This window comes from Dermacentor silvarum, chromosome 6 (assembly GCF_013339745.2).
Source record: "Dermacentor silvarum isolate Dsil-2018 chromosome 6, BIME_Dsil_1.4, whole genome shotgun sequence".
NCBI lineage: Eukaryota > Metazoa > Arthropoda > Arachnida > Ixodida > Ixodidae > Dermacentor > Dermacentor silvarum.
In genome coordinates, this window is record NC_051159.1 from 114,838,596 (window position 1) to 114,852,298 (window position 13,703).

The 13,703-nt window shown below is 45.6% G+C and overlaps 1 protein-coding gene across 2 annotated transcripts in view; it reads left to right on the top strand.

Moving 5' to 3' along the window:
• LOC119455869 (microtubule-associated protein 4) overlaps window positions 1-9,356 on the top strand; it is a 94,794-nt gene extending 85,438 nt beyond the window's left edge. For both annotated transcript variants that reach the window (XM_037717381.2, XM_037717383.2), the window contains exons 7-8: window positions 827-1,021; window positions 3,935-9,356. In XM_037717381.2, coding sequence (XP_037573309.1) covers window positions 827-1,021; window positions 3,935-4,111 — 372 coding nt within the window. In that variant the 3' untranslated portion in view covers window positions 4,112-9,356. The remainder of the gene's footprint in view (window positions 1-826; window positions 1,022-3,934) is intronic.
• The last annotated feature ends 4,347 nt before the right edge of the window (window positions 9,357-13,703 follow it).

Genomic DNA, 13,703 nt, shown 5'->3' on the forward strand with positions numbered 1-13,703 from the left:
TGCATTCAAACTGGGCTAGCCTCCAATAATGTCATAAGCGCGTCATGCTATTACTTGTTGCGTGTCATGACGTTATGCTATTTTATCGTGTTATGAACAAATAATGTGTGTTGGGCATGTGTCACATAGCTTTAATTAGCAATCACAGAATATATTCCCACCAATAGAATGATTCCAATTCCGGCATCAAAAAGCTTGGACGATGGTGCCTACATGGTCCTGTCTTGTACAGAAGATGTGCAGCTTTGAAAACGAGGACGATTCCTATCTCATGACGTCGCTTCTCGCGAGTAGCCACATGCAGCAGCAATGTAAGGCCGGGCCTTCACCGATAACTGTAGGTGGCATTCGCAGTATTATACAACGTAGGGTACAGCACGACGCATCACTGCCGTGGCGTCCCCGTCCGGTGGCTCGGGCTATCCTTCCATTACCTCTTCTACTAGGAGCGGTATCCTCGGCCGATTACTTTCGGTGAATGCTTAACTTTCGCGAGACTCAGCCCACAAGATCCAAAGATTCGCGTTGGCCGACCCTTGTGCTCATGCGTCGAGTACCGTTGGTCGCGAAATACCCCGAAAGTGATACTATCTTCAAAAGTGATCATTTGAGAATACGTCCCCAATTCACTCAAGTACCACTGAAGTGAAATAATTGCCGATGTCAAATTTTCCCAAGCACAAATCTCGCGCATCACGTCCGCTTACACTGCTTTGACCAGTCAGCGAGCAGTAAAACCAATTTCCGCCAAACTGATCAATCGAAAGTACGACTCTCTCCAAACTCCATCTTCGCCTGTCCAATAATCGTGTTTTGTACCGTACAGGTGGAGACCCAGAAGCTGGACTTCAAGGACAAGGCGTCGTCCAAGGTTGGCTCCTTGGACAACGTCAAGCACAAAGCGGGCGGCGGCAACGTAAAGATCTTGTCCGAGAAGCTCGAGTTCAAGGAAAGGGCAGCTTCGAAGATTGGCTCCTTACCAGCCTCGGATGCCGGAAGCACACGAGGCTCGGAATCGCTAGTACGTGCCTTGCGTTTTGCTCTACCAGCTTTCTAGTGCAAGTGTGCAGCGTAGCAAATTTTGAATAATGGTTTGTAGCAGCTTTCCTTGGGAATCGAGTGATACTGCGTGTTCCATTCGTACAAGTTCTGCAAAGTTTGCTGCTTTGTGTTTTCCTGATCTTTACGAAGCTTTATTGTGAGTCATTTGCTTGCCTATAATAGACGGTGTTGAATCTGACAGGCATTCTAATGACATGTGACGGTCACTTTTCTGTATTCCTGGACGGCGCTTGTATGACTAATGCGACAATTGAAGCGCAGTCCTTGTCGTGTCATTTTGTTTGTCCGTCGAATTTTGCTCACGCTGTTATTCTGTTACCATGAGTTAGCAAACAAGCTCAAACCCGCACTTTGCGGACATATGCTGTAACTGTTGCGGCTGCTGAATTCGCTTTCATTGAACAAAGTAGCTAATACTCAGTAGCTGGTTTACTTTGGACGCATTATACGATCGCTCGAAACCTATTTAACTACGGCGACGTAAAATATATTGCTTGAGAAACGCCAGTGCGCTGGCTTGTGGCACATTCTACTATCCACTGGCTCACCACATGCGATGGCGTGAGATCGATGTACTTCTCGGCGAAGTGCTCTAAGGCAATATGCGAGAGCTATTACACTCAATAAAAAAAAAGTGGACAAGTTTGCACTCGGTCGTGCAAGCCTATAGGCACAGCGAAAGTGTCAATACTCAAGTCTTAATGGCTGCTACTGCTAGGTATTAACTTGGTTGCGGCTAGGTCTTAACTTCGTTTAATTTAACTACGCATGTAGGGAAGGTATTCTCGAGCGATCATTTTCGGAGGTGGCTTCCCTTTCGCGACATTTCGCGTGACTAGCGCTGGACGCGTCAGCTCCTACGAGCGACAGCGTTCCTGGCATGCCACAAACGCAGGCAGGCAGGAGCAGTGTCCGTGACAGGCGAAGCGAGAGCGCACCAGCGCCGGCGGTTACTAGGCAACGCGAGGTGACGTCATCGCTACTGCTTCGGCGCATGCGCGGCTAGGCAACGCGGGCGACGTCGGCAGCAGCTCTGCGCGTTGCCTCGTTGGTGCTGCTACAATTTATTTCTCTCTCTATCTCGCTCTCATTTTCTCTTTCCCTTTCCCGAGCCTTGCGCGCCACGTGCATGCTCCCTTGCCCTCTCCTTAACGTCCCATGTGAAGGCAACATGTGCACGGCACGGAGAGGAGGCGAGGCACACGCCGCTCCGCGAGCTGGTTGCTAGCCAACGCAGTGACGTCATAGCTCGGCGAGGTTTTGCGACAGGATGCGCCACATTTTACGGTTAGCTAGAACAGCTTCGCTGTTAAAAGCATACCTGGCAATTGTGACGCTTAGGATAAGAAAACGCTTCCACCTTAATTGGAACAAAGTGTTTTCTTTTTTTTGTGTACCACACGCTATATCTACAGTATAACCACGAAAATTGGATGCCAGAGCTTGCCTTGAGTAGTTTGATGGCTTTTTGTATAATATGACATTTTCAATTGACTATTTATTTGCCGCTTTCCTCGGCGTTTTCCGTTCGTCGTCGTTTCCTCGCCGGAAGCACACACACACACACACACACACACACACACACACACACGCACACACATATATATATATATATATATATATATATATATATATATATATATACAGGGTGTTTCAGCGAACACTTTCAAAATTTAATTTTGCCTGTGGTAGATAGCGCAATTCTAGTTAATGAGCTGGTCTACTCGAAGAGGCGGACGTTACTTGCACAAAAAATTGAAATACATGATCGACTAATTAACAAAAATTTACTAATTAGGTTTTTAACTAATTACCTCATGGCCCATATTGCAATTTACAAATTGTAGCCGCGGAATTCGCAAGGCGGATCCACTTGGAACGAATTCTCGGGATGACACCAGTTTCGAGATATTAATTCCCGAACTTTGCGGAGAAATGCATTGGCGTTCCAGTTAATTTTGTGCTTCAATGCAAAAAGCGAAGGTTTGTTAAGAACTTAACTGGAACGCCAATGCATTTCTCCGCAAAGTTCGGGAATTAATATCTCGAAACTGGTGTCATCCCGAGACTTCGTTCCAAGTGGATCCGCCTTGCGAACTCCACGGCTACAATTTGTAAATTGCAATATAAGCCATCAGGTAATTAGTTAAAAACTTAATTTTGAATTTCTGTTAATTATTCGATCACGCATGTCAATTTCTTGTGGACGCTGTGAATTAGGGGAGCCTTGATTGAATGATGACAAAGTTCGGTCACAAGGAAAGTAATTAGATATGAATTTTGGATGCACTGCCTGCGAATAAAGATATTTCACAGTTTTTTTTTCCACATTTTAGCTAATTATGGTGCTAAGGAACATTCTGAGGGGCGCTATCTTTCCTCTTTCGATTTTTTTCCTCTGTATTCTCAAGAACGAGGACAGAGAACTTATGGCCTGAAAGGCTGCATATTACAAATGTAACTAAATGCCCTGCTCGACCATGCGAACTTATTCTCTCTTTCTTTTACATGTGCAATCGAAACACATAACACAATGCAGGTCTTATGCTTGCCTTATTAGTTTGTCTTTACGCACTTGATTAGAATGTCTGAAACTTACAAGTGTGCCGACTAGCCTAAGAAAGAAACAGGAAAGGTAAGACGCTAAGTAAATCTTGTGACTAGCACCAAACACGTATACGTAAACCACAAACACTAAAGAAATCTACATTGTGCTGTCTCAATGCATTCTTGCAGAAACGCATATAAAGATCATGTACTAGCCATGATTTCTCCCGTATTTGAATAATTGGAGCATCAGATTTTTTTTTTTTCGTTCTATTTTCGTGGTTTGCAACTTTGCTAACTAATGGCGCATTTCTATCTCCCGCAGAGTCCCACAAACCTGACCAGTCCCCACCCGGCGCAGTCGCAGCAGAGCCAGGAAGACGACGTTGCTGCAGCAGCCAATGGCCACGAGTCGGACATCTCTCCCACCAAGGATGATGTGGCAGCGCCATCCAGCGGCGTCCCTGCGTCGGCGCCGCCCCCTGAAGTGGCCCAGTGTTGATCCGTCGTCGAGTGACCCGCAGGGGGAGACTATGTAGCCCGCGCGGAAATTGCTCGTGGCCATGGAAGCTAGCGGTTTTCCTCATCTGCTTCCATTGTTCGCCGAACAGGCGTGCCATCATTTGCCAAAGCGTTTCTGCCAGGTGTTACTCCTTGTTGCAGACGTTAGGTATAGCAGCTGCTCGCACGCGAATGCACGGGACAAACCCGACAGCAGGCTGCCCGTTTTCAGGAGTCCAGCATAGCCATGTCTGCCAGTGCGTTGCAGGAACTAATCGGATGGCGGAAGAACATGAACATGACGACGTTTTGCCAGTGATGATGAATGCTGTTACAAGCGCTGCTGAAGAGCACGTATAGTTGAAGGTCAGATTGAAAGTGAGTGAATGTGGGAAACGTAATTGAAGAAATGACATTGGCAGTTAATATTGCGCAGCTCGATGGCTGTATAAGAAATGAGGCATTGAAGGAGCCTGCTGGGACTGATGGTTGTAGGCAATCAGGCTGCAGCGTCACCTCGCGAGAAGTGTGCAAAATTCGACCCGTCTTCTGAATATAGTGAACGATATCGTTGCAACACGCCGTTATTGACTCTGAAAGCACTTTTCTCGCTTCGGTGGTGCCAGCATGTTGTGTTGTGAGAACTTTCTCTAGGAAAAGTGTTTCTGAATAGGCATCCCCCTCCATTGCGCACAATCATCATAATTTCTATTTGCAGGAGAGAACAAAGGCGGATTAGTGCTATAGTGACTGCCGATCTAACGTATACGTCCTATGCGCAAAACATCGCTACATTAGGTAGCAGCGTATCTAAGGAAGATGCCCTGAAGATACCTTTCGAACTTACAAGAATGGGCTTTACTAGTAGTCGCGTAGGATAAAACTCGGCGTAACGCAGGAGAACAAAGGCTTTCGAGGTTTGCGATGATTCTAAAAAGTTATCTCTCGAAACAAAAATATAGAGGTCACAACAAGCACGCATTGTTCAGATGTGTAGCCATGACGTTTTCGAGTTCTCGATGCTTTAATCCGCCTGGAGGACCGGTTGATCTTTAGTCGCTGCATTAGCACACCTGGCTTCTTGTGATGCTTAGACTAGAAGATTCACTGGGAACAAAACATCAACGCGAAAAATGGTGACACGACCATTCGTGAAAGAACAGTGAGATAAGAAAGAAACTGCCTAGAACGTGTGGCCACGAGCATTTCTGGATAAGCAACTGGATGCTGGACATAGCCGAACAGACAAGCGCCATTCTATATAACAAAGTACACACCCTTTTTCCCCCGTCTCCGTGAGTCAGATAAGCGGTACTAATTTCTCGTATTTATATAGAGAAAACATAACTTCGTGTTCCATGCATGTCAAGGATTTGAACACCTCCCCCCCCCCCCCCTCCCTGTTTCCACGTGCTTTCTTCTTTCTATTCTTACTGTATTTTCGTGAACAGTTTTGTGTTTGCCTGAATTTCAAGGTGCACAACCTTTTCAGGTGCCGTAAGATTAAACGGTGGTGTGGCTTGCATACTGGAGAAATGAAAGGAAGCACTACACTGTTTGACATCCTCCTGATGATACAATACATTCAGATCATGACGAATGGACTCCTTCGGCGAGCTGGCGTACCATTAGCAGAAAACAAAGCCGGAACTCTTAGCGCATACTACAACCTAATTTGCCAAGAGGCCCTTCATATGAAATGAAAATGTATCATGCTATAGTTTCAGACTGTCAGTAATTTTTCGAGGGCCTGACACCTCACGTGTTTCCTCGTGTTCCCTAATAAATGCAACGTATCCACTGGATACCCGGTTACTTGTTTACACGGTACATACTAGTAAACGTGTCGTACTTCCCTATTGCAGACCCCCCAGCCCCTGGCCCTGCGAATTCCTTTCCCTACAAATTCTGTGTATCTGTGACGTAGGTAGTCGTTACCGAAATACCATAGTCACAGAAATTGTCTAGGGCAATGTAAACCACTCGTTGGAACTCTGGAGACGGAGAAGGCGCCACTGCGACGGCTACAGCGGCAGGATGGTTTGTCGCTAATACCGTCAGATCATTGTCCCGTGTGACAGCAGAAGTTTTTGAGTGAAGCTATAACGCCACATGTAGGGAACTGGGGATGTAAAGATGCAGCACAAGTTGTCCTGTTTTTTGGTCTACGTTCTCTTTTGGAGCACTAATATACCGTAACAGATGTTGTACTGTGACTGCCTTTCTATGATAGCTTATACCGGTACTCGCTTAAGCGCCCGTTGGTTATCCAGGGTTCAACGCCGCCCGCGAGCCCGCTTTGTTTTCCCGTGACCCGTCGAGCGGCAACCCCGACCCCGTAGCCTTTCGTACTCTTGTTTAGACGTGTCGGAAGGCAGGACGTGCGCTGCTCCAGACCCTCGGAATCAGTGCGAGGCGCGTGCTCGTTTGTTCACAGTGGTAAGCGATACGTTTGACAAGAGATCGGCTGCAAATGGAATCGGTCGCTCGGCCGATGACACGTTTGCGAAAAGAGTGCCTGTGTAAGTCTAGCTGACCGCTGTGGCTTGCTCTGTAAAGGACGTGCTAGAGGATTTTTGAGGCTTAGAAGACTGCGTCGCTAGGAAACAAATATTGTGAATGTGTACATGGTCACTAACTAACCTAGCACTAAGCATACTATTAGCTCTGTTTATTTTCGTAACGAGCATTTTTGCCTAGGTGTGACAATACAAGAGATTGTTTGACGGCTACGCTGCTATCTATACTCCACGTGCACACATGTGCGTTTAACGTGGTGACCTATTTGTTGAGAGCTTCAGTGCAATGGCAGTTCCTTCTGACATGGCGAGAGTCGCCAAAACATTATCGGATTACTACTTTATTTTAAAGTGTCTTCGCTTCATAGAATACGTCAAAAAGGCACTCCACTCCCCGTGATATGTCGCCCTTCAGTCTCTCGTCATTGTAAGAACAGCAACTGAGTGCTGCTTCGACATCAGACTCGACATACAAATCTCTTTCGCAAAATATTACCGCACCTCCCTTTAACGTCGCGACCGTGCTCCCACCTCTCACCTCGCCACGCGTACGCGACAAACGCGCTGAATTAACGCGGCTCTAAGCAAATGGCAGAGGTAACTCTTGGTGCGCCGCCCGCTTTCGACGTCAAAGCGCGGTCATCGATTCCCATCACGCCTGCGTTTCCCTTCTGCTTATGCGGCCTGTTCTACAAGCTGTGACTCCATTATTATCTCCTGGACGTTTGGCGTCGCTATTTGGCGCCACGTGTTGCAATTGAAGAGAGCTGCACGAATTCGCTTGTAAATATAAGAACCACTGGCAAATTTTTTAGGGCGCACAGCTTGGAAGTATCTATCCGAAGTATATTACGGACTCCTCCTCCTCCTCCTTGCAAAAATAAAAATGTTCCCCCTCACCCAGGTCCGAATCCTAAGCGCACCTGGATGCTGCGACGCAGCCTAAATTGTCCGTCATTATCAGAATATTGTAAATGTAACCAGCGTGACTTTTCCTGTAGAAGTGTGCGAACTGGCACTCTGCAAAAATGCGAAGCCTGCCCTTCTGCTTGTGTCTTGTGGGATGTCAAAAAAAGAAAAAAAAAAAAGGCTGGATTGCTGGTGATGATTTCTTCGCAGCACAGCTAGACGTTTATATGTCGTGGCTGTTCCAAAAAAAAAAAAAAGGCAAGCTACATTCCTTTGGCCATTTTATTAAGCATTTTGGTTCTCGGAGAGCAGTGGACACGTTTAATCATTCTTTGTAAACGGTTCCCTGACAATGTGAAAATGTAGTGAACCGGAAATTGTAACAGAAAAGGGTGACGGATTCCACCGAGCAAGGTGGACAACATTATGAATATTGCCCTAATTAATCGTGTAATTTGGATGATCTGCTTGAAAGCTCCGAGTGTCACAAAAGAATCGGCAACACAGAACAATAGAATGAACGTAAAAGACGACTGCCGTATTCGACGGCTTTCCTGTTAAAATTCAAACCAATGCTTCAGTTCTGCTTCAGCTGGGGAAGTGCTGCCTGTGTGATAATTTAACTCCTTCACGTAGTTCTTGCATCTGCAGCTTTGCAGTCGTACTACAAGACTAAGCTGTCCAGGGCAGTATTCATAATTCAATACCCTTTGCACGATGGACTTCTAGTGGTTTCTGTTTGTATAAGAAGGCTACATGCTTTTTTGTCATGTGCTTTGTAACGTGTGGAACAGCAAAAGTAATGCATTGAAATGAGAGCATACACATACTATACATATACATCTAGAGTCTGCCCCCTCAGAGGAGTTCATGTGCCATTTTGTACCAAATTTTTTATAAGAATTGTGCACAGTGCACTGTAGTGTGCTTCCCCTGCGTTCACTTGGACACGACAGTACTGTTGTCGACAAGGTTGCGTTTTCTTCATGTATAGCTTAATTTATTTGCAATAAATGTATCTGAGGGTAATACGTAGTTTACGCATGCTGTCGACTGTCTCTTCCATGACGTCAAAGCATTAGTTAAATTCTAAGAAAATAAACATACTTGATAAGCATTTTTTAAATAGCCAAATGTAGCATTAACTTCACTGTGCCTAACTACCGACCAACCTCAGTTATATTTTATTTTGTTTAGTAACTACAAAGAGCCTGTACATGCCCTGATTGAAAACGATCGTTGCATGAATTATTGCTGTCACATGTTTCCTTGCTTTCAGCAGAAGATGAAAGCAGCATGACTAAGTGACAAGCGCGTTTATTCATTTACGTTCTAAGGAATGGATTGTTGTTGCAAGAATTTTTGTGCTGGTTCACTGTCGCGCGAAGATTTGCTGCAGTTTGAGAGCGAGAAGTGCAAATGGATGAAAACTGCCAAGATACAATAAAGCACGTAACAAAAAAAGGACAATGATTATCAGGTTGAAGCTACTTGTAGCCCCCAGCAACCTCATATAAGATGTTTTCTCCCCAGCTTTGTAACTTGACGCCCCAACAGCGTGGTCTAATATTAACACAAGTAAAGGCAGTGAAGCTACTCTTCAGTTTTACCTATTGTCTCATTTCACAGCGTGTTTTCTTCCTCTTTGATTTTCCTTTCCGGCTCCCTTGTGATGATCGGTTTTTTTTTAATTCGATGGCATGCTATGCATTGTTTGCCAAACCAAACGTGTTGATACACCACCACTCTGCCTGCTTCTAAACGGGAACTGTATTTTGTAGGCCCAATAAACCATAGGCATTAACCGATCACTGCGAACCTACTGTCTCTGTTTTACTGCCGTCACCCATACAGCTGCGCTTCTGTTTTACCATCGACGTATATTTCGCACTAGTAGAATACCGCAGTTTTCTGCCACGTTTTCTACCAGACACACTATCTATGCGGTGGCAATGCGGTTGTCGCTACATTGTCTCAATGTTAATCACATTAACGGTGACAATTCGTCGTGAAATTGAATCTCTCGGAATTGTTCTTTAGGCAGCCCTCTGCCATTTTGAAAGTGAAGCTTTCTTTTCCTGCTCTCACCTTCTCTCTCTCTCTCTCTTCCCTTCTGCCTTACCATAGGGGGACGGGGGCTGTTGGTATAAGTAGGTAGCATTTCTTGCCGAATAGACGACCAATATGTCACCGGTATTTTTTAATATTTCTCATGTATTAGCTACTCCATTCTTGAACCACTGAGTACCTTCTGCTGGGCACGTGTCCAGTCCTGTCCAATCCACCAGGAGTGAAGCGTGCAACTGTGACAAATGAGGTATAGAAGCCTTAAATGTATTTAGGTATGTGTGATACATCTCCTTGCATATGCCTCACATCAACATTCTTCTTCGACAAGCGATACATTTTCATCGTGACGCATAGAGCTAACACCTACAATGACGAGACCGTCCCCTTCACAACTAGTGCTACCTCACCAGCTCTAACAAACATTGCATCATTTAGATTCCAACACTGCGTTGGACTTGCGTCTTTCTTTGGGAAATGTATACTTCCAGAAGATGTTGACCACATTGAAGCGGCTAGTTCACTACCAGCATTGTCACATGTAAGTACATACGGTACTTGCAGGGCACAGAGTCCACGGGAGTCAGCATCAAGCTAGTGCTCTTGTTACATGTGTGCAAGTTCGTGGGCACCTCTTCACACAAGAGTGACCTTACATACAGTAAAGCAACGAAAGAAAGCTTCACCAATAATATGTCCAGCATCTGAATGGACTGGAACATTTTTTGAATTTTTCTTAATACAGCTATTGAAAAAGAGACTGTCTCTGCGGCTTTAAAAAGCGCGAAATCAGAAGAGCAGACACGACACTGGGGAGCACACAAGGCATCATGACGTACCACATTTTTATAGCACCAAGCAGCGTCTCGATTGTGGCAGTGTTGGTGTGCAATGTGCAAAGACTGCTTGCTTCGGCTCGCGGTGGTGAAGTTAATCATGCCTTAATTAGTGGTTTGGTATATGCGCATTTCCTTGTTCTTTTTTTTTCTGTCCGGCCGCTGTCCCAGCTGCTCCATTGCAGGCATAACTAATACTTACAGATGGATGGTGGCAGCAGTTTCTTCAAAAGCGACATCCGCCTAATTATTAGCATGAACTAGGAGATGCTCAGAGTCTTTTTATCTCCGTCATATCGAACGCTACATCCTAGCATAACACTTAATGTAGAAAAAAAAAAACAAAAAACAGCAAACACCAGCAATTCCTACTTCTCGTAATTAATTTACTGCGACAACAGCAGCAGGCTCTGAGAGCGTACACCGCCATCTTCTCGAAAGCTTCTCTACGATATTCACGGCGTTGTCATCATCCGCTGCAGTATTGCCTGTTCTGGGCTCCGAAATACGTATGCATAGCTTGAACATGATGTCACGGACACGGTTTCTCATCATGTTGGTCCTCCAACATGGCGGTTAAGATGACCTCACTGTGTTATATTTACAGCCATGGGTAATCTCTTCAGTTTCGTAGATACGCGGTCGGAACGTGGCAGACGTCTGTGCCAAAACCACGGCAGAACCACCGTGCATGCGAGGCGCCAGCAGACGCTGCTTCTCGCCATGCCGGTCCTCCAACATAGTGGCTAGGATGACATCAGATAGTGCAAGTCATCTACATGCATAGAAGCCACCACTCACAGAGAAGGCGTGAAGTGATGATGATGATGATGATGACCTTATCATCTTTGGAGCATACCCACTCACGGGGATCGGCCTAGCGTGGAGTGAAAACCTAATTGCGATGCGCACAACGTCATCCTCGTTCCCTATGCAGTATCGCCTGTTTTAGGTACTGAAATGCACGCATACAGACGCCACCACACTCAGAATTTGTGTGGGTCACATAACCCTGCACAAATTACCAAGACCAAAAGGTGCGCCTTAGCGCAGGCATTAACAAGTCCACCTCCAAATTGCACACTGCCTCAGGGCCACGAGCTCCAATCCCAATAGAAATGGTTGCGAGCAAAGTTTTGTTTTTCTTCGCACTTCCTGTCTTGAAAACCGCGGATGAGGAAGCGACCTGGTTGACGAGCACGAGGCGCAGGTTTGATCGTTTGTTTCCCGTGGGTCTCTTCGCGTGCACCATTGGGTGATAATAATGATGATGTAATGATGATCATTTATTGGTACCCCCTTTGAAACGGGGCGGTGACAAATAGTCACCTAGCCTGCTTTATGTAATCAGGTATAGTCTACATGTTTTTTTTTTTTTCATTCTAAGTTGTGACGCCTGCAATGCTACTGGCGGCGTTCATCATCACGTCAACGTTGAGAAACGCCTGGTGGCTGCCATGGCACTATTCCTTCTGCCCAGCAGGAGTTGATTTGCGCGCTGCGTCGCACCAACGTGTCACACCCAGAGTACTATATGAGTATTTACGATACCCGTCCGAGTAGTTCAAGCACAATGGTAAACCTTCCTATCACTGTAAACGCTTCCCCTTCGGGTGAAGCTGACCCATCATTAAGTAACGATGACAACGACTGCCGTTGGCTTAACGGAAATAATGGACGAATAGACACCGCAAACTAATTTTCGGGTTCTTAACTGCTGACGCAGTAAAAAAAAAATTCTGCAGACGGCAGTATTGTGTCTCTCTTTGAGGCCGACAACGCCAAGTCCAGCAAAGCAGAGTTAGTTAATACTAAGTGGCCGCGGTGCACGGCACGCTTATTCATGATGATGATGATGATCATGATGATTTAATGGCATCCCCTGTGAAACGGGGCGGCGACAAATAGTCACCTAGCTTGCTTAATTTATCAGGTATACTTACATATCCTTTATCTAGCATTTTTGTATACCACTAATTACTTTTTTTCTTTTTTTTCCCCAAAATTTACCGTGTACCACTACTTATGATTTTAAGAGATCAGGTCGTATTAATCTTTTCCCTGCTTTTGTTCCACCAGTACTCTAATCTTCTTTTGCTTATATCTACGGCTGATCTGTTGATGTTTCCTTCCACTTGAAACCCAAGCGCTTCTGGAAGTTGTACGTTACCTACGGTCCTCGTTAGGTCAATCCCGTCGCATTCCATAACGATGTGCTGAGTGGTCTCTGGATCTTTACTGCAGCATACACATGCCTCATCTAGTTCCGAATATTTGCTCCGGCATGTTATGGTCCTTAGGCAACCGGCTTGAACCTCAAATAGCATGGCACTGCCATTTGTGTTATCGTACAGATTTTCATGGTCCTTTTTGTTTCCATTCTTTGCATCCAATTCACCGGTCTCTATTTCTCTCACTTTCTTTCTGGTGACTCCTGGTTGTCTATTTACAGTTTCGATTATCCTGTACTTAGTTGCCAACTTCCTTGACTTCTTCCTCCATTCTGTGTCCACGCTTTTCATGTACAGATACGTGTGCACTTTAGCCGCCCATTTATTTTCATCCATGTTCCTGAGCCTTTCTTCAAAACTAATTTTGTTCTTTGCTTCTCTGACTTCAAAAGACGCCCAACGCATGTCACCCTGCACTGCCTCATTTGTGGTTATACCGTGGGCTCCCAAAGCCAACCGGCCTACTGATCTTTGGTTAACTTCCAATCCCGACAAGATATCCGATTTTAAGCATAGAATGGCATTTTCGAATGTTAGCGCTGGCACCATTACTCCTTTCCAGATTCCACGCACCACCTCATACTTATTGTGGCCCCACAGTGCTCTGTGTTTCATTATTGCTGCATTCCGCTCCCCCTTTATTTTCAGATTATCTTAGTGGTTGCCAGAGCCGTGGTAATTCTCATGAAATCTGTAACCATCCAATTCAAGTCCTCTCACATTACATCATCGACGGCTGCAGAACTCGCAGCTATCCGTCCTGCTCTGGAATTTATTGGTCCCAAATCATCACAGTCATGGTCCATCTTTTGTGACTGAAGGCAGCTCTCCAGTGCTGCTCTCCAGTGCCTACTGGAGCAGTGCCTGCTGCAGTGGTTTTCAACCACGGACCTAACGCACAATTAGTCGCAGACATCTGACTACTTCACCATCACGCAACCGACAAGGGGCACAACATCATCTACCAGTGGATACCTGGTCACTGCGGAATTTCGGGAAATCACAGTGCGGATGACGCTGCCCGATCGGCG